General features: G+C 42.1%; 1 protein-coding gene across 2 annotated transcripts in view; it reads left to right on the top strand.

The window, feature by feature from the left end:
• ATG10 (autophagy related 10) overlaps window positions 1-24614 on the top strand; it is a 150973-nt gene that overhangs the window by 6813 nt on the left and 119546 nt on the right. For both annotated transcript variants that reach the window (XM_075932200.1, XM_075932201.1), the window contains exon 3: window positions 3815-3931. In XM_075932200.1, coding sequence (XP_075788315.1) covers window positions 3815-3931 — 117 coding nt within the window. The remainder of the gene's footprint in view (window positions 1-3814; window positions 3932-24614) is intronic.

Here is a 24614-nt window from a genome sequence, read left to right as displayed (position 1 = left end):
GGCTGTAGCTGAGAAAGAAGGACAGTAATTCTGTTTGATGGCTTAGTCCCTCCCCATTCTTAAAGTTGGGAAAAATCGTGTGCAACATTTAAGTAATCTTTTTGTAATACTTTAAAATATATTGAAGGGTTATAGATGTGTGACAATATTTACCCCAGAATTTGTAATAGAGGATTTAAGACACTCTCCATAAAAAAGGCAGAACTCTGGTAAAAAACAAAGAACATGTTTTGAGTCACAAATTGTGATTTCTCTTTAAATCATTTTTTTTTTTAAAAAAGAGTGAAAATATTAGTAAGAGAGTTACAATGCACCCTTTCATATAGGCAACCATTTGAAACCTTAGATTTCAGTCCAAGGCTATGTGTCTGAGGAGTTTATTCAGAACAGAAAGATGCTCTGAGCCTCTATCAGGAATTCAATACTTGGGTCAAAGTTTGAACTTTCTGTGAAATAGAAGCTTGGCTGAAAACAGTGAAATGAGACAGATTTTTTTGTTCTCGCGCATAAAAAATGGTGAGATTTTTTTTTTTTAATGGGCCAAGTTGGCGACTCTGTGATTCCAGATTGTGATAAAAACCTGGCCATGGAGAACATCCATTTATTCAGTGATAATCAGGGGAGGAAATTTCTCTTGAAAGAGATGAGTGTCTCAAAGCAGAATGGGTAATAGACAGGCTTTTTAAAAAAATGTATGTCTCATGAACTGCTTGGTGTACTATTAATGTTACTGATGTCATTTACTTGGAGCCCATTCCTGTATTCCATATTTACATGAATAGTCCTTTGATGTCAGTGAGACTGCTCGTGTAAGTCAGGATTGTAGAACTGTTAATGAATTCAGTAGAAATTAAATTTAAATGATAAAACATCCAACTTTATGTGAATTAGGTTATAATGTCATAAACTCACCTGGTCTGAGCAAAACACTGTACTTATAGATGTGGAGGGTGAAGTCCATATTATGTTATATCCCTGCCTTCTCAAGGGAGAACTACAACATTCAATGTAGGAGTATGTCATTTTACACCTGATGAAGCTGAATTTGGATAGTGATATTGAATATTGCACAAATTAGGCAGTTGCCTCTAATCTGCCAAAGCCATGTATGCATTTGTTTTCATTATCATTTTTATTTCATATGCAAATAGGTCAATCTTATCCCCAAATAGGCATGAATAACCATGTCAAAGACTATTGGGGCCCAAATATATTTGATATACCCTCATTTATAAACCTATTTAAGTAGAGGTGAGCTGTCTTCCATCATTTTAAGGAGAAAAGTCACTACACATTTATAGATTCATTTATACACAAATATATGCTGTACTAGAGAGGTTCTGCAACATGAGATATGTTATCTTTTTTGGATGCCTTACTACCACCTTACTATAAAATATAGAGATTTCTAACTCCAAAGGTTTCTGGCTTTCATGGACATGTCTTCCATGGAATTTAGAGGCTACAGAGTCTGGAAGCATGCAGAGAGGCTGGTCTCCTTCACCTGCTCAGGAGAAGTAGGTTGAAGGAGGTCTATTTTACGTGCCCATCTATGGACCATGAGAACTATTTTTTCAGTCATTTCTGTCTACTTTTTGCATTGCTCTGATGGCACTTTGTAACTGATAATGCAGCTGGCTCTACCATCAGGGACATTCCATGTATAAACACACCTTCAGTGAATTTGGGAAGACAAATATAGTGTGGCAACAAAAGAAGCTCAGAGCAAGGCAAATTCTCAAAACAGCATCTGTGTTAATAATTTGCTGAAAAAATATATATAACTAGCATTATTGTCTTGTTTCAGGTATGAAACGTGATAAGAACAAAGTGCACAAATAGCCTATAACAGATGCTGCAGTTAAATATATTTTGTAATATCATAGAAAAGACAAGACAGTACTAATGTGTTAAGACGGAACACATGTTGATTTACAGATCAGAATAAACAAACTAAACTGTGTCAGAAATGGTAGATTAACCAAAGAGTTAAATTATAGTTAAATTTGCAGCCTTGTCAAGCAATTTAATGCTACATTAATGAGTTTTGTTCAGAGACTGTTTTGAATGAATCCTTTTGCATCAGATGTTGCCCATATGCTTTCTCTGTTTGTTTGTCTAAAATAAAACATAATGAAACAGCTAATAAAACCCCAATTTATTTGTTTCCTTCAAAAAATAAGTCCTTAGCATGTAGATGCTGTTTATTTTTTGAATGCATTTTTGCTGTTTTTCAGTATGTGCATTTTCCAGCAATCCGTTATTAACGTTTTCTCCCATCTCTTATTTCTAATTGACTAACTCATCAAATATCCACCAAAAGTCATTCTCCACCCTTGTGCTGTTGTGCAACAACCTTTTACAAGACTTGTGATAAAAGGGAATGGAGTCTAGCAAAGGTCATCATTGCCCTGTACATTTTCTTCCAATCTGGGGTCCAGTCTGTTCTCTTAAAGGATGGAACAGATTGCAGTTCTGTGCACCCAAGGGGTGTGTTCTTGGATAAACTGCTTGTCTGAGACAGTGCTCCCTGTACAAGGCAGTGATATAAATGCCCATATGTTCTGAAGTACTTATATCATGCTTGTATGTGGTTTAAATGGAAAAATATGATACCTAACATGAAAATCTGTAATAATCTATATGATGAAAATGAGAGCATGTTAAGGGTTAATTTGATGCCCTCACCCTATTTCTTCTGATCTTATATGTGTGAGGTTATGAAAGCCGTGGAGAAGAAGAGTCCAATTAACCTGAGGAGTTTTCTGAGATTATGGAATTTTTCTTTTGTGTGAGACTAGATGGTTATAGGTATACAGGTACAACCCCCCTACTACAGATAGTTTGCACTGATGCAGTACAGAGCATGCATTTGTATGGCAAAACCTGAGGAGGGTGCTAGTATGAGCCTTTTCTTATATTGATACAGCTCATCTAGCCTATGGATTTGCACTGACTACATCAATGTAGCTACACTTCATAAAAACCTCCGGTAAAGATAACTCCTATGTTAAACAAAACATTTAACACACAGTTCCTGTACTGCTCACTGTTTTTATAGATGTTGTCTTTATATTCTGAAACTGTCCTTTTTCTAACTGCCTTGTTATATGCAAAAAGTTTTAGATCAGATGTAGATTTTAATGAGCATTCAAGACTTTAATATGCATTTCTCTCTGATGCAGTTTTAAGAAAATTAAGTGTTTTTAATGCTATCAGCACTCCAATTCTGCAATTATTCTATTTTTGTCTAGTATACATTAGGCCTGCTTATGGCAAATGGGACAGTTTCCCCACTTGGCATTGAATTTCACATAGTTTTATGCCATTTTGTTGGAATAGTCTTAGTATGATTCTGTTCCTGGGGGGAAAAAGTTTGGTGTCAGATACTATAAATGAATTCTTCTATATTGCTCTTTCTGTGTGCCTCCTATAAAGTATTTCCCTCCTCCTGAGACCTTCCACCTATGCCTTCAGCTGCTCAACTCTCTTCCAAGCCTCAATACAATGTTTTCCAACAGCTACCTTGTGTCCCTTCCGGTGCACAGATATCTAGTACTGATGCATTATCTTAGCAGCTGCATCATGTTTTATTTTAATTAGTGGGGCAGTTGACCTCCACTAAAGCTGTTAAAATTGCCCTGAATTGGCCATCAGGGATACTGAAGATGACTGCAGTTAGTACCCCCTACCAGCAGGTGCAGAATGCCAAGCATTGGAGCCAGAATACTATATTTTATTTATCCTGTACAGTGGTGGTAAAATATTTAAATGATTACTGAAAATGTTTTTGGTTTGTATTTCCTGAGTACAGAACTTTCCTGATGGTTATATGAGTAAAACGCAGATCCAAATGAAAAATGGAACTATCCCATCAGTTTTCAAGGACAGCACTAAGGAAAGTGATGACCAAACATTGACACATGTTGAGGTAAATACAGCTTTCTGTATTGATTTTCCTTTAAAACTTAAATTTGGAGAAAAACATTTTCTCTATTATTGTTTAGAGAAGGGAACAACAAAACACACTTGGTTCCTAGTTTAATAGCAGGTTGTGAGACTATTCAGGTCTTGAATTATTGGTGGATTTGAACAATTTTCATATACATTTTTATCCTCTCCCTTCTAGTTTATACATGAATTGGGTAGGAAACAGAGAAGCTCTGAGGTTTTATTCAGAGACATAGCTTCATCTTGGAAGGATGGTACTAATTTGTACCATAATCAACCAATATTAAGGAAATATTGACTTAAATCTTGATATTAAGTTTTAGGTTTTTTTAATTATCTAAGAGATAACTGTTAATCAAGGCAAAATCTGAGGCCATTTACCTTGAGGGACAGTAGATATTGGTATTTATTGAAATAAGTCAGTATATGAATTATGAGTATTTTTTAAATACCTTTTCACAGACTCGAGTCCCACGACTTGAACTTGAGTCCGACTTACGTCGCCTAAGTGACTCGACTTGAGACTCGACTCGGGTTCATTGTTTGTGACTTGAGACTCGACTTGAGACTTGCTAATTTTGTTAAATCGACTTGGTGAAAAAATTGTCCGAAAATGCCAATATTGATGGCTTGTACAGAAGTGACTTGACATTTTTTAAATTAAGACTTGAGTCTAGGCTCGGGACTTGACTCGAAAGTGACTTTAGGGACTCGAGACTCGACTTGAACTGTTGTGACTTGAGATTTGACTTGGACTTGACAATGACAACTTGAGAACAACACTGCCTTTTCAGAGAGAGATGGAAATCACTTCCATTGTGGCATCAGGTTTTTATCTAGTGCTCCTCCCCTGCTCCCCTCCCCAATTGACTTTTAAAAAGGGAAAGTAACGTTGGAGATCCTCATTTTTACTGAGCTTGGAATGGAATTATTTAAATATGTGATTTGATTGTTTAACATTGCTCCAGACTTTACTATTATTGACCATTCAGAAGAAATACGATAGAAACTTATTGTCTTATTACATGACTATTTTCAGCCACTCAAAACCAAAGGGTTCAGGTAAATATGTGCCCTCGTGCTTGTAATTAGAGATTTTTATAGCAGTGATGCCTTCTGGCTAACGGTCTCTAAGGGTGTGTCTAGACTACATGCCTCCTTCGACGGAGGCATGTAGATTAGCCAGATCGGAAGAGGGAAATGAAGCCGCGATTAAAATAATCGCGGCTTCATTTAAATTTAAATGGCTGCCCCGATCTGCCGATCAGCTGTTTGTCGGCAGATCGGGGGAGTCTGGACGCGATGCCCCGACAAAGAAGCCTTTCTTCATCGACACAGGTAAGCCTCGTGAAACCAGGTTTACCTGTGTCGATGAAGAAAGGCTTCTTTGTCGGGGCATCGCGTCCAGACTCTCCCGATCTGCCGACAAACAGCTGATCGGCAGATCGGGGCAGCCATTTAAATTTAAATGAAGCCGCGATTATTTTAATCGCGGCTTCATTTCCCTCTTCCGAGCTGGCTAATCTACATGCCTCCGTTGACGGAGGCATGGAGTCTGGACACAGCCTAACAGTGGATCCTCACCGCTTTCAGAGGAAGGCGTACTAGTCAAAAAGGGTGACAAAGAAACAGGTTCTGACCTCCCCTTCGTGGGAATTTTCCAAAGAGACATTTCCTTACCTAATCAGATATCATTGGTACTGACTGCACAAGACCGTCCACCTCTGAGTTAGTGAGACCATCCAGTGCCAGCCTTGATTATTGTGTGAGCCAAAGACCTTAAGCAAGCTTGCTCAGAAAAAGGCACAAAGGAAAACCTACCATCCGTGCCTCAGTACCATCAGAGCTGCTCAAACACATGTTATTGCGCAGTGTGGCAGTGCTACAGTCTGTGGGGCCACCTTCTGCCTCTACAGCACGTAGTACATCATCCTTAGCACTCGTAAAGAATCCAGTACTTATGACAATACCATTCCTGGTACTAATGCTCTTGGTACTGTAGCAATTTTTCTGACATAAAAAACTTTTCTTCTTCCCAGCACCAGAATTTCCACTTTTCTGTGCTGACCTTACTCCAGCATCCTCAATACCATGCCAATCCTACCCAGATCAGCTCCTCTTTTATCCAATCACAAGGGTAATGATAATAAAGGGGAAAACTACTCCTTGCCTATCCACACAACTGCCAGACCAGGTCCACTAGAACAGTGTTTCTCAAACTGTGCTCCGCAGAGCCCCAGGGGCTCCGTGAGACCTCTCCAGGGGCGCTGCGAGGTTGACAAACTGGAAACATTGATAGGTATAACACATACAATCAGTGGACCGTTGGGGCTCCACATAAATTTTTACACATGTAAAGGGCTCTGGAGCCCAAAAAGTTTGAGAACCGCTGCACTAGAAAAACATGAATACCATCCTGCACCTGAAATTCAAGAATGGTACATACTGCTATACACCTATGGATGCCACAACTAATGCCATTCCACCACAGTGGACTTACTGGTACCAATAGCCAACGGTATCCTAAGCTTCTAGCCCACTCGAGAAGTCAAAGCATGCTTCATCACCTTCTGTCCCTGAACACTCTGACTCTCCTGAGGCTGCAGTCGAGGAATTGGAGGAGGCTTTGGATCAGGAAGTCACCCCATCTGCAAATTGTTTTATCCTTGTCTGTGGATAAAGCTATCCTGTCCCATTCCCCAGGATGGGGGATGACTTTAAACAGTTCCAAGAACTATTTAAGAGGATCACAGGTTCATTGGAGATAGTTGTGAGTCCCAATGTAAGGTGTTGGACATAGTCCAGACTTCAATCTCTTCCAAAATTGCTCTCCCAATAAAAAGGTTCTCATAGTCCCAAGTCAAAATCATCTGGCATATCTCAGCAACAATTCCACCCACCGCTAAAAGACAGGATAATCTGAAGAAGTGGGCTGTGCCCACAAAAGCTCATAATACCATCTACATGTTTTGTTAGTTTATAAAGTGCTACCAGACCATTTGTTGTTTTGTAAGTTTAAAAAATACTATGTCCCTTCCAAGGGGATGGAATTTCTATTTTCGCATCCTACGCCAAACTCTCTCATGATAGAGACCGTGAATGAGCAGTGCAGACAACACGATTGCAGATCCACCTGACGTGAAAGTGACTTGACAAGAGTGGATCTTTTTGGTTGTAAAATTTACTCTTCAGCGACCCTATAGTTCAGGATCACAAACTATAAGCATTAATGGTGAAATACAATTATTCCAGTTATTTTAAAATGTCTAACTCTATGAAGCACGCTACCAAGGACAAAAAGGAATAACTTAAAGTTTTTATATGCAAGGGTCAGCTGCTAGCTTGCACAGCTTGACATTGGATGCCACAGACATGGTGGCATGCTCCTTTGACAAAGCCATAGTAACGTGTCAGGCTTCTTAGCTCCATCTCTTGGGTTTTCCCAGAGAGGTACAATTAATTGTCACTGATGTCCCATTTGAAATAGGGATGTAGCTGGTTAACTGGTAAGCATCACCCTTATCAATTGATGCTTAGCAATAACCAGTTAACTGGTGGCTGTGTTGGGCTGCTCCAGTCTGGGCTAGGCCCACTGCACTGTGTTGTGGTTTGGGAGCTTTCCAGCCTAGCTGGGCTCACTGTGCCATGGGCGTGGAATGGTTCTCCAACCCAGCTTGTCTGGAATAGCTCCCTGCCCATGGTGCGGAGGGCCTGGCCCAGATGGAGTGCCACCTGCCCTCAGTGTAGCAGGCTCAGCCTGTCCTAGTTGGAGCAGCCCCCCATCCATGCCACAAGTGGGGGACTGCACCAGTCTGGTTGGGACCATGGGGTGGGAGGTGCCATTCCAGCTTCACTGGGCCCTCCACATCATGATGTGGGTGGGGAGGGGCAGGCACTCCAGCCAGCTGCCCTCCCTCCCCTGCCTGTGGGATCCTAGTTAAGCGGTTAACCAGGATTTTACATCCCTGATTTGAAGGCTCCAAGGTGTTCTCAGCCAAAACAAATGAATCCCTTCACACATCGAAGGACTCCAGAGTGACTCTGAGATCCTTGGGCATATACATACCTATACAAAAGAAAGAACAGAGGAAGTATTACTTGACACAAAGATCTAGATCCATGCCCTACACCATGCATCTACATCCATGCCCTACAAGTTCAGAGGCAACATGACCTGCAAAGGTGGGGACAAAGACCTGCATATGAGAGACTTTCTTGGCCCTTGATGTCTCAGCAGCTTCCCTCTAAACAACAGTTCTGAGGGCTTGGTCAAAGATCAGAGATATCTTTCAGTTCTTCTTCTAGTGCTTGCTCATGTCCATTCTGATTAGTTGTATGCGCGCCGCGTGCACGGATTCCGGAACTTTTTTCCCTTAGCAGTACCCATAGGGCCAGCAGGGAGCCCCCTGGAGTGGCGCCGGTATACCGGTGCATATATACCCCTGCTGGCCCTCCCACCCCTCAGTTCCTCTTACCGCCCGTGACGGTAGCTGGAGCGGTAGAATGACGGTAGAATGATGGTAGCTGGAGGGAGAATGGACATGAGCAACCTCGAAGAACTACAGTTACGAGGTAAGTAACCTCTTCTTTTTCTATTGCTGGACTCATCCAACATCATCCATCCATCTGGAGACCATAGAATCACAGAATAATAGAACCGGAGAGAACCTCTCATATACATAGGCACAGCAGATCCAATACTAGCACAATACAGAGGGAGGGGGTTTTATTCCCATTATTTTCTTATCCAGAAAAGAACTGGAAGATGAAGTACCATTCTTGACTTATGAAGACTCAAGAAATTCATGAAAACCCAAAGATTCAGGGTGCTAGCAACAATAATTCCAGAACTAAAACAAGGGAATGTGGTTCTTAGCCTTCTATCTTCAGAATCAGCGACGAGGAGTCCTGTGGCACCTTATAGACCAACCGAAGTGTAGGAGCATAAGCTTTGGATCCAATCAAGGAGGATGAGGCCCACTTCTAGCAGCTGATCTGGAGGTGTGAATTCAGCTGCTAGAAGTGGGCCTCATCCTCCTTGATTGGATCCACCTCGTCATCTCCAGCCTGATCCTGGCCTGCATATTTATTCCTGCCTCTGGAAATTTCCACTACATGCATCTGACGAAGTGGGTCTTTGCCCACGAAAGCTTATGCTCCTACACTTCGGTTGGTCTATAAGGTGCCACAGGACTCCTCGTCGCTTTTGCAGATTCAGACTAACACGGCTACCCCTCTGATATCTTCAGAATGTCTATTTCCACATAACTGTACATCCCTCGCATGGAAGGTTTCTCAGTTGAAACTGGAAATGAACTGTTCCCAGATCAAAAGTACTCCCTTTGGGTATGTCTACATTACAGCACTAATTCGAACTAACTTAATTCGAATTGGTTAATTCGAACTAAGCTAATTTGAATTAGTGCATCTAGACCTAAAAACTAATTCGAATTAGCATTTCGCTAATTCGAAATAGCATGTCCACATTGAGTGGACCCTGAACTGAGGTTAAGAATGGCTGGAAGCAGTGCCGGCAGGGCATCAAGTTAGGACTTTGAGTGTGGGGCTGCTGCCTCAGGCTAGCCGAGGGCTGTGCTTAAAGGGACCCAACTCCCACTCCAGACAGACAGTTCTCAGGGTTCCACGCTTGCTTGTCTAACTCGATGAGGGACAGCAAAGCAGTCCTGTTTTGGAGTGCCCTGAATGCCCACACCCGGCACATCAAAGCACTCGGCCATCAGCCTGGCTCCACCTAGAATCATAGAATCATAGGACTGGAAGGGACCTCGAGAGGTCATCGAGTCCCGCCCCCCGCCCTCAAGGCAGGACCAAGCTCCGTCTACACCATCCCTGACAGATGTCTATCTAACCTGTTCTTAAATATCTCCAGAGAGGGAGATTCCACCACCTCCCTTGGCAATTTATTCCAATATTTGACCACCCTGACAGTTAGGAATTTTTTCCTAGTGTCCAATCTAAACCTCCCCTGCTGCACTTTAAGCCCATTACTCCTTGTCCTGTCCTCAGAAACCAAGAGGAATACATTTTCTCCTTCCTCCTTGTGACACCCTTTTAGATATTTGAAAACCGCTATCATGTCCCCCCTTAATCATCTTTTTTCCAAACTAAACAAGCCCAGTTCATGAAGCCTGGCTTCATAGGTCATGTTCTCTAGACCTTTAATCATTCTTGTCGCTCTTCTCTGTACCCTTTCCAATTTCTCCACATCTTTCTTGAAATGTGGCGCCCAGAACTGGACACAGTACTCCAGCTGAGGCCTAACTAGTGCAGAGTAGAGCGGCAGAATGACTTCACGAGTTTTGCTTACAACACACCTGTTGATACAACCTAGAATCATATTTGCTTTTTTTGCAACAGCATCACACTGTTGACTCATATTCAACTTGTGGTCCACTATGACCTCTAGATCCCTTTCCGCCATGCTCCTTCCTAGACAGTCGCTTCCCATCTTGTATGTATGGAACTGATTGTTCCTTCCTAAGTGGAGCACTTTGCATTTCTCTTTATTAAACCTCATCCTGTTTACCTCTGACCATTTCTCTAACTTGCTACGGTCATTTTGAATTATGTCCCTATCCTCCAAAGAAGTTGCAACCCCACCCAGTTTGGTATCATCTGCAAACTTAATAAGCGTACACTCTATCCCAATATCTACATCATTGATGAAGATATTGAACAGTACGGGTCCCAAAACAGACCCTTGAGGAACTCCACTTGTTATCCCTTTTCAGCAGGATTTAGAACCGTTAACAACTCTCTGACTATGGTTATCCAGCCAATTATGCACCCACCTTATCGTGGCCCTATCTAAGTAATATTTGCCTAGTTTATCAATAAGAATATCATGCGAAACCGTATCAAATGCCTTACTAAAGTCTAGGTATATGACATCTACCGCTTCTCCCTTATCCACAAGGCTCGTTATCCTATCAAAGAAAGCTATCAGATTAGTTTGGCATGACTTGTTCTTCACAAACCCATGCTGGCTATTCCCTATCACTTTATTACCTTCCAAGTGTTTGCATATGATTTCCTTAATTACCTGCTCCATTATCTTCCCTGGGACAGACGTTAAACTGACCGGTCTGTAGTTTCCTGGGTTGTTCTTATTCCCCTTTTTATAGATGGGCACAATATTTGCCCTTTTCCAGTCTTCTGGAATCTCCCCTATCTGCCATGATTTTTCAAAAATCATAGCTAAAGGCTCAGATACTCCTCTATCAGCTCCTTGAGTATCCTGGGATGCATTTCATCAGGACCTGGTGACTTGCATGTATGGCTGCCATCTGGGGGGGGTCAATCGGGAGGCAGTCAGGATCCAGGAGGCCCTGCAGGAGAGCTTCCACCCGAGGAGCCCGCAGAGCCACCCCAGACCTCCCCATCGGGGGCTCGCGTCCCATTCCGCCCTCCCTAGCCCCCCTTCCTGATGTAAAAAATAAAGGACATGTGTGTTCAAAAATAGAAACTCTCTTTATGTAACAAAACTGAGGGGACGGGGGAATTAACCTCTGGGGAGACTGGGAAAAGGAGGTGGGAGAGAGGAAGAGAGAGGGTAGGAGAGGGGAGGGGGAAACCTGGGAGGAGGGAGCTGGAAGGGGGAAGCCAGGGGAAGGAGGAGGAAGGGAAGTATAAAACTGTGGTACGCCATATCTTCAGTACTGTGTACAGCTGTGGTCTTTTTACCTCAAAAAAGATATTTTGGCCTTGGAAAGGGTTCTGAAAAGGGCAATTAAAATGATTAGGGGTTTGGAACAGGTTCCATATGAAGAGAGGCTAAGGAGACTGGGACTTTTCAGCTTAGAAAAGAGGAGACTAAGGGGGGATATGATAGAGGTCTATACAATCATGAGTGGTATGGAGAGGGTGAATAAAGAAAAGTTCTTCATTAGTTCCCATAATGGGCAGCAGGTTTAAAACTAATAAGCGAAAGTTCTTCTTCACACAGCATATAGTCAACCTGTGGAACTCCTTGCCAGAGGAGGCTGTGAAGGCTAGAACTATAACAGAGTTTAAAGAGAAGTTAGATAAATTCATGGAGGTTGGGTCCATGGAGTTCTATTAGCCAGGGGATAGGGAATGGTGTCCCTGGCCTCTGTTTGTGGAAGGCTGGAGATGGATGGCAGGAGACAAATCGCTTGGTCATTGTCTTCGGTCCATCGCCTCCGGGGTATCTGGTGTTGGCCGCTGTCGGCAGACAGGCTACTGGGCTTAGATGGACCTTTAGTCTGACCCAGTACGGCCATTTTTATGTTCTAAGCTCTGGGCTCAGGGTCGGGGGTCTCACTGGACCAACTTGATTTTCATGCAAACCTGTTCCTGGGTTTGCATGTGGCCTTTGGTGGCCAGGCTGGCAGCTATCCTGCCCTTGACAGCCGCATTCCTGTGCCTAGTGTGGAGATCGTGGACAGTGGAGGCCTCCCCCCAAACCTCGTTGAGGTCCACGATCTCTGCACTAGATCAGACGGGTGCCCGCCTCTTGCGGCCCCGGGCAGGCTCCTGGAAGCCGCCAGTTTGGTCCTGGGAAGATGCAGAGGGCTGGGTGGCAGTGGGTGGCTGGCTTATACTGCAGGGTCTGCTGGCTGGGCGCTGGCAGGCTTGCAACTGGCACAAGCACTGTAGCCAGACCGTGCCTCTTTAAGGGCTCCGGGGCCGGGACGGGGGCAGAAGAGTTTCCTTGGTTGTGCCCAGAGTGGCCACCAGGGCAAGATGGGAAGGGCTAGCCTCCAACTAGTTAGAATTAAGTAGCTACACGGCCTTTAATTCGAACTACTTAATTTGAACTAGGCGTTACTCCTTGTCGAATGAGGTTTACCTACTTCGAATTAAGCACTCCGCTAGTTTAATTTAAATTCAAACTAGCGCTTTGTATGTGTAGCCCCTATTAAAGTTAATTCGAACTAATGGCTGTTCGTTCGAATTAACTTTGTAGTGTAGACATACCCTTTCAGCTTATTTATGGCTCCCTAGGTATTCTCAAAAGTCCGTGTGGTGTTGGGCAACTTACCTCTGCAGACAAGGGATCATAATATTCCCCTATGTGGATGATTGCTCACTGAAAGTCTTGACTCAGGAAGAGGCATTAGAAACTACGCAAAACACACAGAGATATGTTTACAAATAAATGAACAAAAATCAACATTCATTCCTGTGCAAAGACTGGAGGTCATCAGGGTCTACCTCAATCCTCTGGAAGGTATAGCGTCTCTGCCCAGATTTACCACCACTAGTCAATCTGATTACTGTAACACAAGCCAGTCCACAGATGTCAACCAGGACCTACCTTCAACTGTTGGGCCATGTGTTGGAAATGACATTTGCCATTAAACGCACTAGATTGTATATTAACATCTTCAAGGCTGGCTCAGGATAGTATATATTCCACACAGATACTGTATAAACAAGCATTGTACAATGACAGCCAAAATAAAAAGATTCTCTATACTAGTGGATTCTGCCTCAACGTTTGCCACAGGAGTTCCCTTTGCACAGACCCCTCACAACAGTACTGTGTTAGGTTCAGGGGGCACCTGCACAACCACACAATCTAAGGCCACTGATTCCCATTGGAATCAACGTTTATGCATACTGAAGCTGTGGGTAGTCTGAAAAGCATGCTCACGCTTTCTAATCAAGGACAAGGCCATAAAGGTACTGATAGACAATGTAGCTTGTATGTTTTATGTAAACTGCCAAGGAGAGGCACACTTATACTCCCTATGCACAGAAGCAATGCTACGATGGAACTGATGTGTCTGCCACAACTTCGACATCTCAGTCTCCTACCTACTAAGATGCCAAAACATCACTCTGCAGATACGTTGAACAGAAACTTTTCCCAGCATCGCTAGTGGGAAATGAACACTAGAATACCACAAAACATTTTTAGGCACTGGGGGATTCCAACTGTAGACCTCTTTGTGAGCCCAGAAAACCAACTACCCATATTTCTGCTCCAGAGTGGAACTGGGACCCTGTTCTCTAGATGATAACTTTTCTCCTCAAATGAGATGTGTATCTACCGTACCTTTTCATTCTCCAAGCCAGGGTCAGACATAAGAACTGACAACTTCAGAGTCATCTTGGTAGCCCCCCATAGCCTCTAAAAAGAGCTATCTGCCAACTCTTCCACTTCTACTTCATTTCCTGTCTAAGGATGTGGGCCAGGGTCTATCACCCAAACCTGGCAAGACTCTACCTGAAGGTATGGCTATTCTATGGTTTCAAAGCAATGGAATGACCTGTTCAAAAAGGAGGTAAAGGACATTATTTTAAAGAGCAGAAGGTCTACTGCATTGTATGTCTACCTGTGCAAAAAGGAATAGATTCCAGAATAGGCAAACTATAGCAACTATCTCACCTTTATCAATGGTGTTGGATTACATACTTGAACTCAAGAAATCTAGTCTCTCAGCGAGTTTGATCAGTGCGCACCTCACAGCAATCATAATGTCCCACCATGAAATTGACAACTTTTTTATCTTTGCCGGTCCTACCACTATATGCTTTCTCAAGGATCTTCATAATTTTTATTCTTAAATATGAGGCCCTGTTATATTATGGTTTCTTGGTCTTCATTGCTTTATGGGAGGCCCCTTTAGAACCATTAGCAATATGTTCACGTCTCTGCCTTTTGATAAAGGTGGTCTTTCTTTTCATTATTGTATCCAACTAACTAGTAGGAGAACCGGGGCCCTTATGGCACATGCCCCATACACAGTATTTTTCAAAAGTGAAGTTACTTTTGGAACTATATTCCAAATTCCTCCCTAAAATAGTTTATCATTCCTTTTGTACCAGCCCATTTTTGCTGTATCATTCTTCCCCAGACTTCATGGGAACAAACAAAAAATAATGCTTAAAACTTTGGATGTACAAAGGATGCTAGCTTTTTTTTATGTTGAAAGGACATTTTTCAGTAAATCACCAGTTATGTTTTTCCATAACTCCAGCTGCACCAACGTTTTTGTTTCCGCTTCAAACAATTACAATCCCCTAGTGACACCTGCACACGCTGCCTTGGAGCATTCTCTACATTGATAGCCTTCCTCAACAATGTGCCTATTATGGACTTCTTGAAAGCATCAAGCGAGCCATCAGCCCATACATTCACACAGCATTGTGCTGTAGAGCAGCACTCATCTGTTTTATTGTCCACCATGACTACATCTCGGAAGCCTTTCTCTTTCACCGAGGGGCACTGCTCTACAGCCAACTAATGTGAAGCATCCACAGGGACACTCCTTGAAGAAGAAGGAGAAGAAAGAAAAAAGAAGTTGTTACTCGCCCTGTGCAGTAACTGAGATTCTTTGAGATGGCTGTCCCTGAACGTGCTCCATCACCCTCTCTGCTCCCCTCTGCTTCAGATTTTTTTCTCACCCTAGGCTGTGCAGTAGGTAAGGAGCCAAGGAAGGGTACTGCAGAGCACTATGTAATCACCCGAGGTGGCATGAGACGGACATTACGTGTGTGACCCAGTCAGGCACTGCTATTGAAGATTTCTGATTACAAGTGCAGGGGCACGTATTCGCCTGAAGTGGAGCACCCATAGTGACAACCATCATAAAGAACCTCAGTTACTGCACAAGGTGAGTAACCTTCTCTTTTTCTCATATACAGAATAATCATTTATGTTCTCTATATTCTATGCAGTGGTGGACTGTCTGACATGCCTTAATATAATCCGATCACTTTTACCTGTGTCATACCTTCAAACTTTTCACTAGTACATTCACGTTTTCTTCAGAAACTCTGATAAAGATATGCACCCTGAATGAGGGCTTTTTTTAATACTCTGGTTTTTTTTTAGTCTATTTAGTGAATGGTTTGTGCTCATTGTCATGATATCTAGACTTGGCATAAATTAGTCTCCAACACAGTGAACATTATTGCACTTCATACTGCTTGATAGGTCATAGCCACAAGCAAAGGATGTATGACATCTGCCTGACAACTGAAGCATTTTTAGTTTTACTTTTTAGATGAATTTTAATATTTCTGAAAATGGAAGCTAACAACCCTTGCTGCAGACTCATGTTATTTAACTGTTTGGAACACTTTATCATCACAAGGGCAAAAATCTTTTTAAATTTGAAAGCTAATGATGTTCCACAGAGAACTGTCAAGCAACTATAGCTTAAAAATGCAGTTCTCAGATATCTCAGTTGATATATCTGATAATTGTATGATCTTAGCCATTGCTATTCAGATGTAGATTCTTGTATTCTATGTTCACTATTGTATCTGTATTTTCATTACAGGAGGTTTATGTTCATACAGTTACTATTTCCTGATCCTCTCCTCCAATTTCTCTTATAGCAGTGCTGTGCCTGGCCTATTGTTGCTTTTCTGAGTAGGGGGATGGACCCAACTGATAAATTTAGACTGTTGAGAAGGATCAGAGAGGCAATAGAGCCTTCTAGACATGGATAATAGTGACTTCAAGATCTCAACTATAAACTGATTGAACAATGCTTCAGGATCTAGTTTGCAGAAATAATTTTGATAACATACTGTTGCTTCTTGCAATGGCAGTCTGGGCTTGTCTGGAGTTAGTCCTGAATAATACTCAGCGGTTTGCTCAGGACGTGTGGCTGAGCTACTAAATAACTATGTCCATAATATAATTTAGATGTTCTCATAAGGGAGATCACACTGAGAGGGAGTACTGTGATGCTAAACTTTAATACATTTAAAAAATTTGAGTTATCTGATTAGGGATAGCCTGAAAGGAAAAGTCTGTAGAATCAACAAGGAAGCTAGTAAAGAATACCTTATTAGAGGTACAGAAATTATGCATAGCCAAGAACAGCAACAAGGCAATTACCCACTGTGGTTACATGGCAGGCTACAAGAGTATATTCAGTCCATAAAGGCATCCTTTAAATAATGGGAATCCAGTTCAAGGGATGCTAATAAAATAGAAATTTACTATTGTCAGGCAAAATGGAAATTAAGAGGAAATTTGTAGAGCAAATTACTGATGACGGAAAAAAAATGCAATAATACTGACCATTACATGTAACTTGCATTTACTTATATGCATTACAAAAATTAAAGCACATGAGAAGTAAGAGGGTGTTGCATGAGACAGCGGTGGTTCGGTGATAGGGAAAATGGTACAGTGAGGTACTCAGAGGATATTGAAATTGCAGAGAAACTAAAATTATTTATTTCTTGTTTGTTTTAACTTGCCCAAATACACCATACTTATACCTGTTATTATATACAGGCAGTCTCCGGGTTACGCGGATTCGACTTATGTCGAATCCGTACTTACGAACGGGGCTTTTCTTGCCCCGGAGGACACGGGCGGCGGGAACGCCCAGATGTGCCGCGGTTCCGCCACCCGCGTCCTTTGGGGCGAGAAAAGCTGCTCCGCGTCTCCCTGGTCTGCTGGGGGGGGGGGGCCCAGCAGACCAGGGAGACGCGGAGCAAAGCCACGGAGGATGTGGGCAGCGGGACTGTGGCGAGTCTTGGTGGTCCTGCCGCCCGCGTCTCCCTGGTCTGCTCGGGCGCCCCCCCCCCCAGTAGACCAGGCTTTTCTTGCTGACGCCTGTAGTAGAGCAGCTGGGGCGCTGCCGGGTTGGTCCTGCAGCGCCGCTCCTCGGCGCTACTGGACCAACCCAGCAGCACCCCAGCTGCTCTGCCCCAGGCATCCCCAAGTCAGCTGCTGCTGAAACTGACCAGCGGCTGACTACAGGAAGCCCGAGGCAGAGTTGCTCTGCCCCGAGCTTCCTGGAATCAGCCGCTGGTCAGTTTCAGCAGCGGCTGAATCGGGACGCCAGTTCCGAGTTACGTACAAATTCAACTTAAGAACAAACCTACAGTCCCTATCTTGTACGTAACCCGGGGACTGCCTGTAAACAAAATGTATGAATACAGACCACTTTCCAAAGTGTACAGTATATCTCTATTAAACCAGTTATCGGGATGGCTACAGTTGCCAACATTAATGAAGAGAGATGTGCTAATCTTATATTAGTCCTCTACTAGAAAATAGATCAAATAATTTGATAAACTATATTAGCTTACTATTCAAATGGAAAATTAACTTTTCAAATTTGCCTGATATTTCTGAGTGTTGTATGATAGCAATCTAAATGCTTTTGGCCAGATATCTCAGTTGGAGGGGTGAACGCTGAAAGGGTCAGCTCTACAGAGTAGCCTGGATCATGTGGTAAACTAGGCTCACTTAACAAAATGTGTTTTAATAAAGTAAATACAAAGTATACATCTAGAACCAGGGTGAAATTTTGCCCCCATTAAAGTCCATGGTAATTTTTCTGCAAATGTCATTGGGGTTAGGATTTTACCCCAAGTTTATGGGTCAATCCTGCAAGTGTGAAGACTGCATTTTGGAAAATAGTGACTCAGAAAGGGATTAGAGGTCATGGTAGATAATCAGATGAACATGAGCTCCCAGTGTGATGTAACGGCTAAGAGAGCAAATGCAGTCCTTAGATTTATAAGAGTGGGGGTATGAATTGGAAGTAGGGAGGTCTTTTGCCACTGTATGTGGTATTAATTCATGAGACTACTACTGGAATAATATGCCCACTTTTGGTGTCCACACAAACTGGAAAGCATTCAGAAAAAGAGCTACAAGAGGTCTGGAAAACCTGCCTTATAATGAGAGACCGAAGAAGCTTAATCTATTTTGTTTAGCCAAAAGATCATTAAGAATGTACTTGATCATTATGTATAAGTATCAGCCTAGAAAGAAAATTTCTGATGGTTGAGGTCTCTTTAATCTATCAGGGAAAGACATAGCAAGATTCAAGAAATTGAAGTTGAAGTTAGACAAATTCAAACTAGAGTTCAGGTGCCCTTTTTTTTTTTTTTTTTTTTTACAGTGGAGCTAATTAACTATTAGAACAATTTATCTGGTAATGTGGTTTTTTCCATTATTTGAAGCCTTTAAGACTGGCTGACTTTCTTAAAGATATGCTTTAGTTTTATCTAGTTATAGGGTTGGTTCAGGATTCCATTAGTGAAATTCTAGGGCCTCTCTTAAACAGGTGATTAGAGTAGATGATTTTAGTAGTTTGTTCTAATGTTAATATTTTATTAAATTTGTTCCGCAGTATAACTTCCTTGCCCTAGCTGTGATCAGGAAGAAATCCTATACTTGAAGATTGTGTGTGCATTTTGATGTGATCTTTAACTTCCTCTGAAGCAGCCTATATAAGTCATGGTGTAGAATACATGGATTACTGATCTGTCCTAGGATAAGAATTCCTGTGTTTCCAACAGAAAATTAAATCAATCCAAATGATCATTGGAGAGAGAGTATATAACTGAAGAAAAAAATCTCCATTTATATTATTCAAGGCATATTGTCTGTGAGTTATATGGGAGGAAAACCTCTTCTTCTTGGTTGTTGATTGGTAGGCCTGGATGTCCAACTAATTTAGATTCCCATTGTTTTTCTGGATTGGATATGGATTGCTTTCTGCCATTTCTTAACACCCCATTGAAACAGGTCACACTCACCTCTCACCAGCACTCCTTTGGCCAAGTGCATGTGCCTGGATGTTATTTCTGTGGTGTGTCTTTGGTGACTGAGCCTTCTGGCCAAGTGTCACACAGTCTATCTGAATGATAAAAGCAAACCAAAATGTCTTTTGAGGTACAAGTCAAACAAGGGGTGTCTCTCATCTCCCTCTGCAATATCTCTCTTTTGTTGTCCCTGCTCCAAGATAGAGAGCAGTGCCCAATGTCTTCACTTACTTAGGTCCTTTCTGGCCATAGCTCTCCAGTTGGACCACTGCAGTTCACGACCCCAGTGTCCAGGCCTCTTTCCCCACGGACTAACAAAGATTGAGGGAACCCAGGTCCACCCATTACTCCACATCCCAGCCCAGGAACCATGTAGAGAGCAGCTATCCTTTTATCTAAGATGCATTCTCTGCCTCTTTTTTCAATCCTTTTGTTGGAAGAAGCTTTTCCGACATTTGGCCGGTCTAGACCGGCAAATGTAGAAAAAACTCCTCTTTCGGAAGCCCCCTTATTCCTTATTTTATGAGGAATACAGGGGCTTCTGAAGGAGCATGTTTGCTCTTCCGGGGAAAAAACAAGACAAAACGGAAGAGCAAATGCATCCCTGGACACAGAAGTGTTTTTCTGGGATACCTTTGGTATCCTTGACAAACTCTTGTAGTCTAGCCGAACCCTAGGATACTTCCCAGTGTCTTCATCTTTACTTCATGACCTTATCCTGATGGAGTCCTAGCAATGAGTTCAGGGCTCCTGACTCTCCCTGGCTTCTAGCAGCACTGCCTCATCTGAGGTTCTGCATCTCCCTCAGCCAGCCACACACCATCAGCTCTAGCAAGGAACTGGCCTTACTCTGGCCCTGCAAGTCTTCTTGTATTGACCTGCTGAGCTCTGATTCAGCTTGGAAGACTCTCTCCACTGCCCTTTTCTGAGGTGGGGTGTGACAGGGCACTTAGGCCTCCAGAATGGAGCCTTGGAGGATCTCGTTTACCCAGTCTCACACACTAATACTACATTAGATTGTTACATGTGACAAACTCATTCATGTGTCCTACTTTGCCTCAGAAGCATTTTCGTCCCACTGCATCCATTGGGTAGCAACAAGAAAGTCACAGCCATGCATATCATTTATAAAAATATTACAGAAAATATCCACTTCATTGCACCCTACCCCAAAGAGACTGCCACTTAGTTTGTTGTGGACCTTGGGTAGCCCAATGAACTTAAATACTGTCCCTTATTCTAGGCTTGAGTATTTGCCATCAACCTAATCCATCCAAAGCTTTTATTAAATGCTATGTTAACACTTTTCCTTTAGGTGCGAGGGCATAACTATTATGATTCTCTTATTAAGTACTGACAGGACAAGATACAGGACTCAAAATGAAGACAGTCCTGTCCTCCAGAGCTTTCATTTAAAAAGGCAAAAACAAACCTGGATTCGTTTTGAATTCATTTTCCTTATTAGTCAAATGGCTCAGTTGAGGCAGTTACTTGCAGTGATAATTCTGTGTGAGGTTTGCCTCTATCATATATATAGTAGTTCAATGTGTGTGACTCTGCAGTGCTGTAACCCTTGGTGTTGCCTCTGGGCGGCGCTGTTGCCTCTGTAATGTCCGCCTCCCGCTGTGGCGCTCGGCTGACTTCTGTGCCACTCAGCTGGGCCTCCGCGTGGGAGCAAGTGGCACAAACAGCTGTTTGTGCTGCTTGCTCCCGCGCGGCGGTCCGGCTGAGTAGCACAGAAGTCAGCCGAGCACCTTGGCAAGAGGTGATGTGGGATGGAGCGGCGCGGTGACGTACATGGCCAGGGGGCGGGGCCTGGACGAGCGTGCATCACCGACGGAGACAGAGGAGAGCGGAGAGAGAGTCAGAGGTAGGAGGGGGAGGAGAAGAGAAAGAGAGAGACAGAGAGAGAGGCAGGAGGCGGAGGAGAGCTGAGACAGAGAGAGAGGGGGAGGCAGTAGGAGGAGAGAGAGAGAGACATGAAGTAAGAGACCGGAGTCTCAGGAGAGAAGAGCAAGATAGAAAGGGAATGTGGAGGAGAGACCCGAAAATCCCCTTTTATGACAGGCTAATTGGCTAGTTCTTGTAGAAGAAGCAAGTTGCTCTGAGCCATTTCTGAAGCTATAGTCATTGCTACTTTTGAGTTAGTGGGCACGTTGAAAATATTCAAGGATAGTTCCCTCCTTTAGAAAATGGAGCATTCACTTAGCAATTGAGCTGGTTAAAGTTATGTGCTTATTCCAACATGGGGCCCATCCCATATGCTTGCGCAGGCAGAACTCCCATTATAGCAGATGGAAGTTCCTCCTGTATGAGAGAATGTAGGACTGACTCAAATACCTTTTTTGTATTCCAGAATATGAGTTAATTGTGTGTATAACAACATAAATGTGAAAATTCTCTGTAATTATTAATCATTTTTCTCCAAACAAAACCAGTATTTTTAGAATAAAAACAAGTCTTTTTTGTGCAAAAGTAAATAAGAGGAACAAAAATGTAAACATTTGCAGAACCACAGTATTTGTTAGTTGGTAAAAAATGTGAAGTAAAAGCCTAACAAACAGTACTTAAGAAAAAATGTAAATACATTTAATAGAATCCAGCATTGTGTAAGAATAGAAAAAGGGATCTTAATAAAAAGAAAAAACTTGAAGAATTATAAACTAATTAAGGGCACAATGGAGGTTTTGTCATAATCTCAGAGTAAGGGGCAGTCCAACTGCCCCAGAAACAGCTCAGAAATTCACACATTCCCTTCCAGTTTTCCATATGATCATGGGAGGCAGTAAACTGATGCATCGGCACAGCATATGTTCCTCAAAACAGTTATGCTGGCTGCCATGTCGTGGGATGGGGAAGGAGAGCCAAGATACTGTTCAGTCTCCTCTTGCCTACCTGTGAGAGGAATCTGGAGTTTGTAGAGCCTGCTTTTCCTTCTGCATTGCTACCCATGATAAAATTAGACAGCATTTAGGGTGTAAATTGCTGGGCATCCCCTTATGCATCTGTACTGCCACACCCATTGGCCACTTTTTGGCCCCAATTAGAATTCATTCCATATTTAATTTTCTAGCATGTTCCAGGAGTGTCCTATCTATAAAACTCTGTGGAAATGCCAGGACCCAGAAATGAATATGAAATTGGGGTATAGGGATGGAACCCCAAATAAAACTAAATGAAATCAAGTATAATTTCTGTTTGTTTACTGAGAAGACCCATATATTGAGGCTTAAATCTTCTCTTTTTATTTTGTGCTCTGTTTTAAACACTCAGGCCTGGTCTGCACTAGACCAGGAAGGTCAGCTTAAGATACGCCATCCAGCTACGTAATATGTGTAGCTAGATTTGGCTTACCTTAAGCTCAGCTGTCAGAGCATCTGCATTGCAAGCTTCTCTTACCCCTCGCTGAATGAGAAGTACAGAATGCTGGCTGGGTCTGCCCTCAGCATTCGATTTGAGGTTTACACTAGAACCGCTAAATTGAAAGCTAGAAGATTCACCTCTGGAGGGTCGATCTTCTCTGTAGTATAGACATACCCTCAGATAGTTGTTTTGTTAGTGCATTATTCTGAGAATTGATTTAGTCCTTAGCGGTCCACAGAAAAATGTGTCCTATGTGAATTTATTAAATGTTGTATTACCATGAAAAATGACAAAAGAATAATATTGTTTAAGAAATATCAAGAATAGAAGAAACTTCAGTAGGCTCATTACATCCTTTCCTTGGCCTGGAAAAATATGAAGAAAGGAAAAACTTTGAAAGATGAAAGAGGGAGGTCATAAATCAGGTAACATATATTCCCAGCCTCTAGAGTCCTAAGTGTGTCATTCTTCATGAAATGTCTAAATACTAATGGAGTGGTCTAAACGTTTCTACTCTTTTGAATAGCCCTGCCCCAAGCTTCTGTATACCAGTCACTTTGTTATCTTTGGAAGTCTGGTTAAGAGCACTGACATGTAGTCCTCATCAGATAGATGACATACTACTGGCTTGATTATCGTTGTGGGTGGTGGGGCTCTGATCTTGTTTCCTCTGTATTTTTAAGTATTCTTTGATATTTGTTTTGTTTTACCCAGAAGAATATGCTTAATAAGTTTCCACAAACCTTAGAAAGAAAATCAAAGAAAATATATAAATTAATTATGAAGCTTTTGGGAGAACTGAATCACATTGTATGACCTCCAAAAATGATCTCCCTCTAGTTTGCATGTTAGCGTAAAGTGACTTCAACTTTTTATCTGCTATCATAACATTCAAAGCTGTCACTTAATATTAACAAATAAATACCACATCAAACGAAATTTTAAAAGTTGTAATTCAGATTTTATAACTGAATGTGACAGTTCAGTTAGAGTAGTAGTGATTTGAAGACGGGCATAATCTCAACAGCATACCTTCCTCAACTCCCATGATAAATAAACCTCATCCTGTTTATGAAGCAAGCATCATTCAGATTGCATTAACTGAAGATAGTTTTCCTAATAGTTGAACTTTGAAAGCCCAATGGATTTATGTACCAATATAATAAAGTTATTTATAATCTCCCTAATCTGTCCTGGTACTCAAGACATTAAAAAAGAAATACAGTGTAACATAGGGCAGATTGATATGGTGGGGAAAAGTTGATCAAAACTATGCAATTTGAGTTATGTTAGTAGCTTAACTTAAATTGTTGTAGCTTAGATTCACATTGTGCTGGGTTGACAGGAGAAACTCTCCCTACTCATCTCATTCTAATGAAGTACCGGAGACAATGTCTGAGTGATCGGTGGTCGATTTAGAGAGTCTTCACTGCCCTGATTAAATCAACTCCTGGTGGATTGATCACCACATCATCAATCCATCTGGTAGTGGAGGCAAGCCCTTAGTGTCTCATGTAACTTATTGTGCCATTTAGAATGTTTACTATATAAAATCAGTACTGTAAGATTTTCAAAAATGAGTGCCTAAAGTAAAGTATGAACTTAGATGCTATTTAGGGGGAGAGATATCATTGTGATGAGTAACCATGTCAAACTTAGACAAACAGTTTTGAAAGTGTGCCTGATATTTTTAAAGTCTGTAAGCCATTGTTTGTTTTTTTTTCTTTTTAAAAAGCACCCTATAATTTGATTACAGGCAGTCCCCGACTTACGCGGATCCG

Source organism: Pelodiscus sinensis, chromosome 6, assembly GCF_049634645.1.
Source record: "Pelodiscus sinensis isolate JC-2024 chromosome 6, ASM4963464v1, whole genome shotgun sequence".
NCBI lineage: Eukaryota > Metazoa > Chordata > Testudines > Trionychidae > Pelodiscus > Pelodiscus sinensis.
Note: the sequence above shows the minus strand (reverse complement) of the source record. Positions and strands in the feature narration are given on the sequence as shown.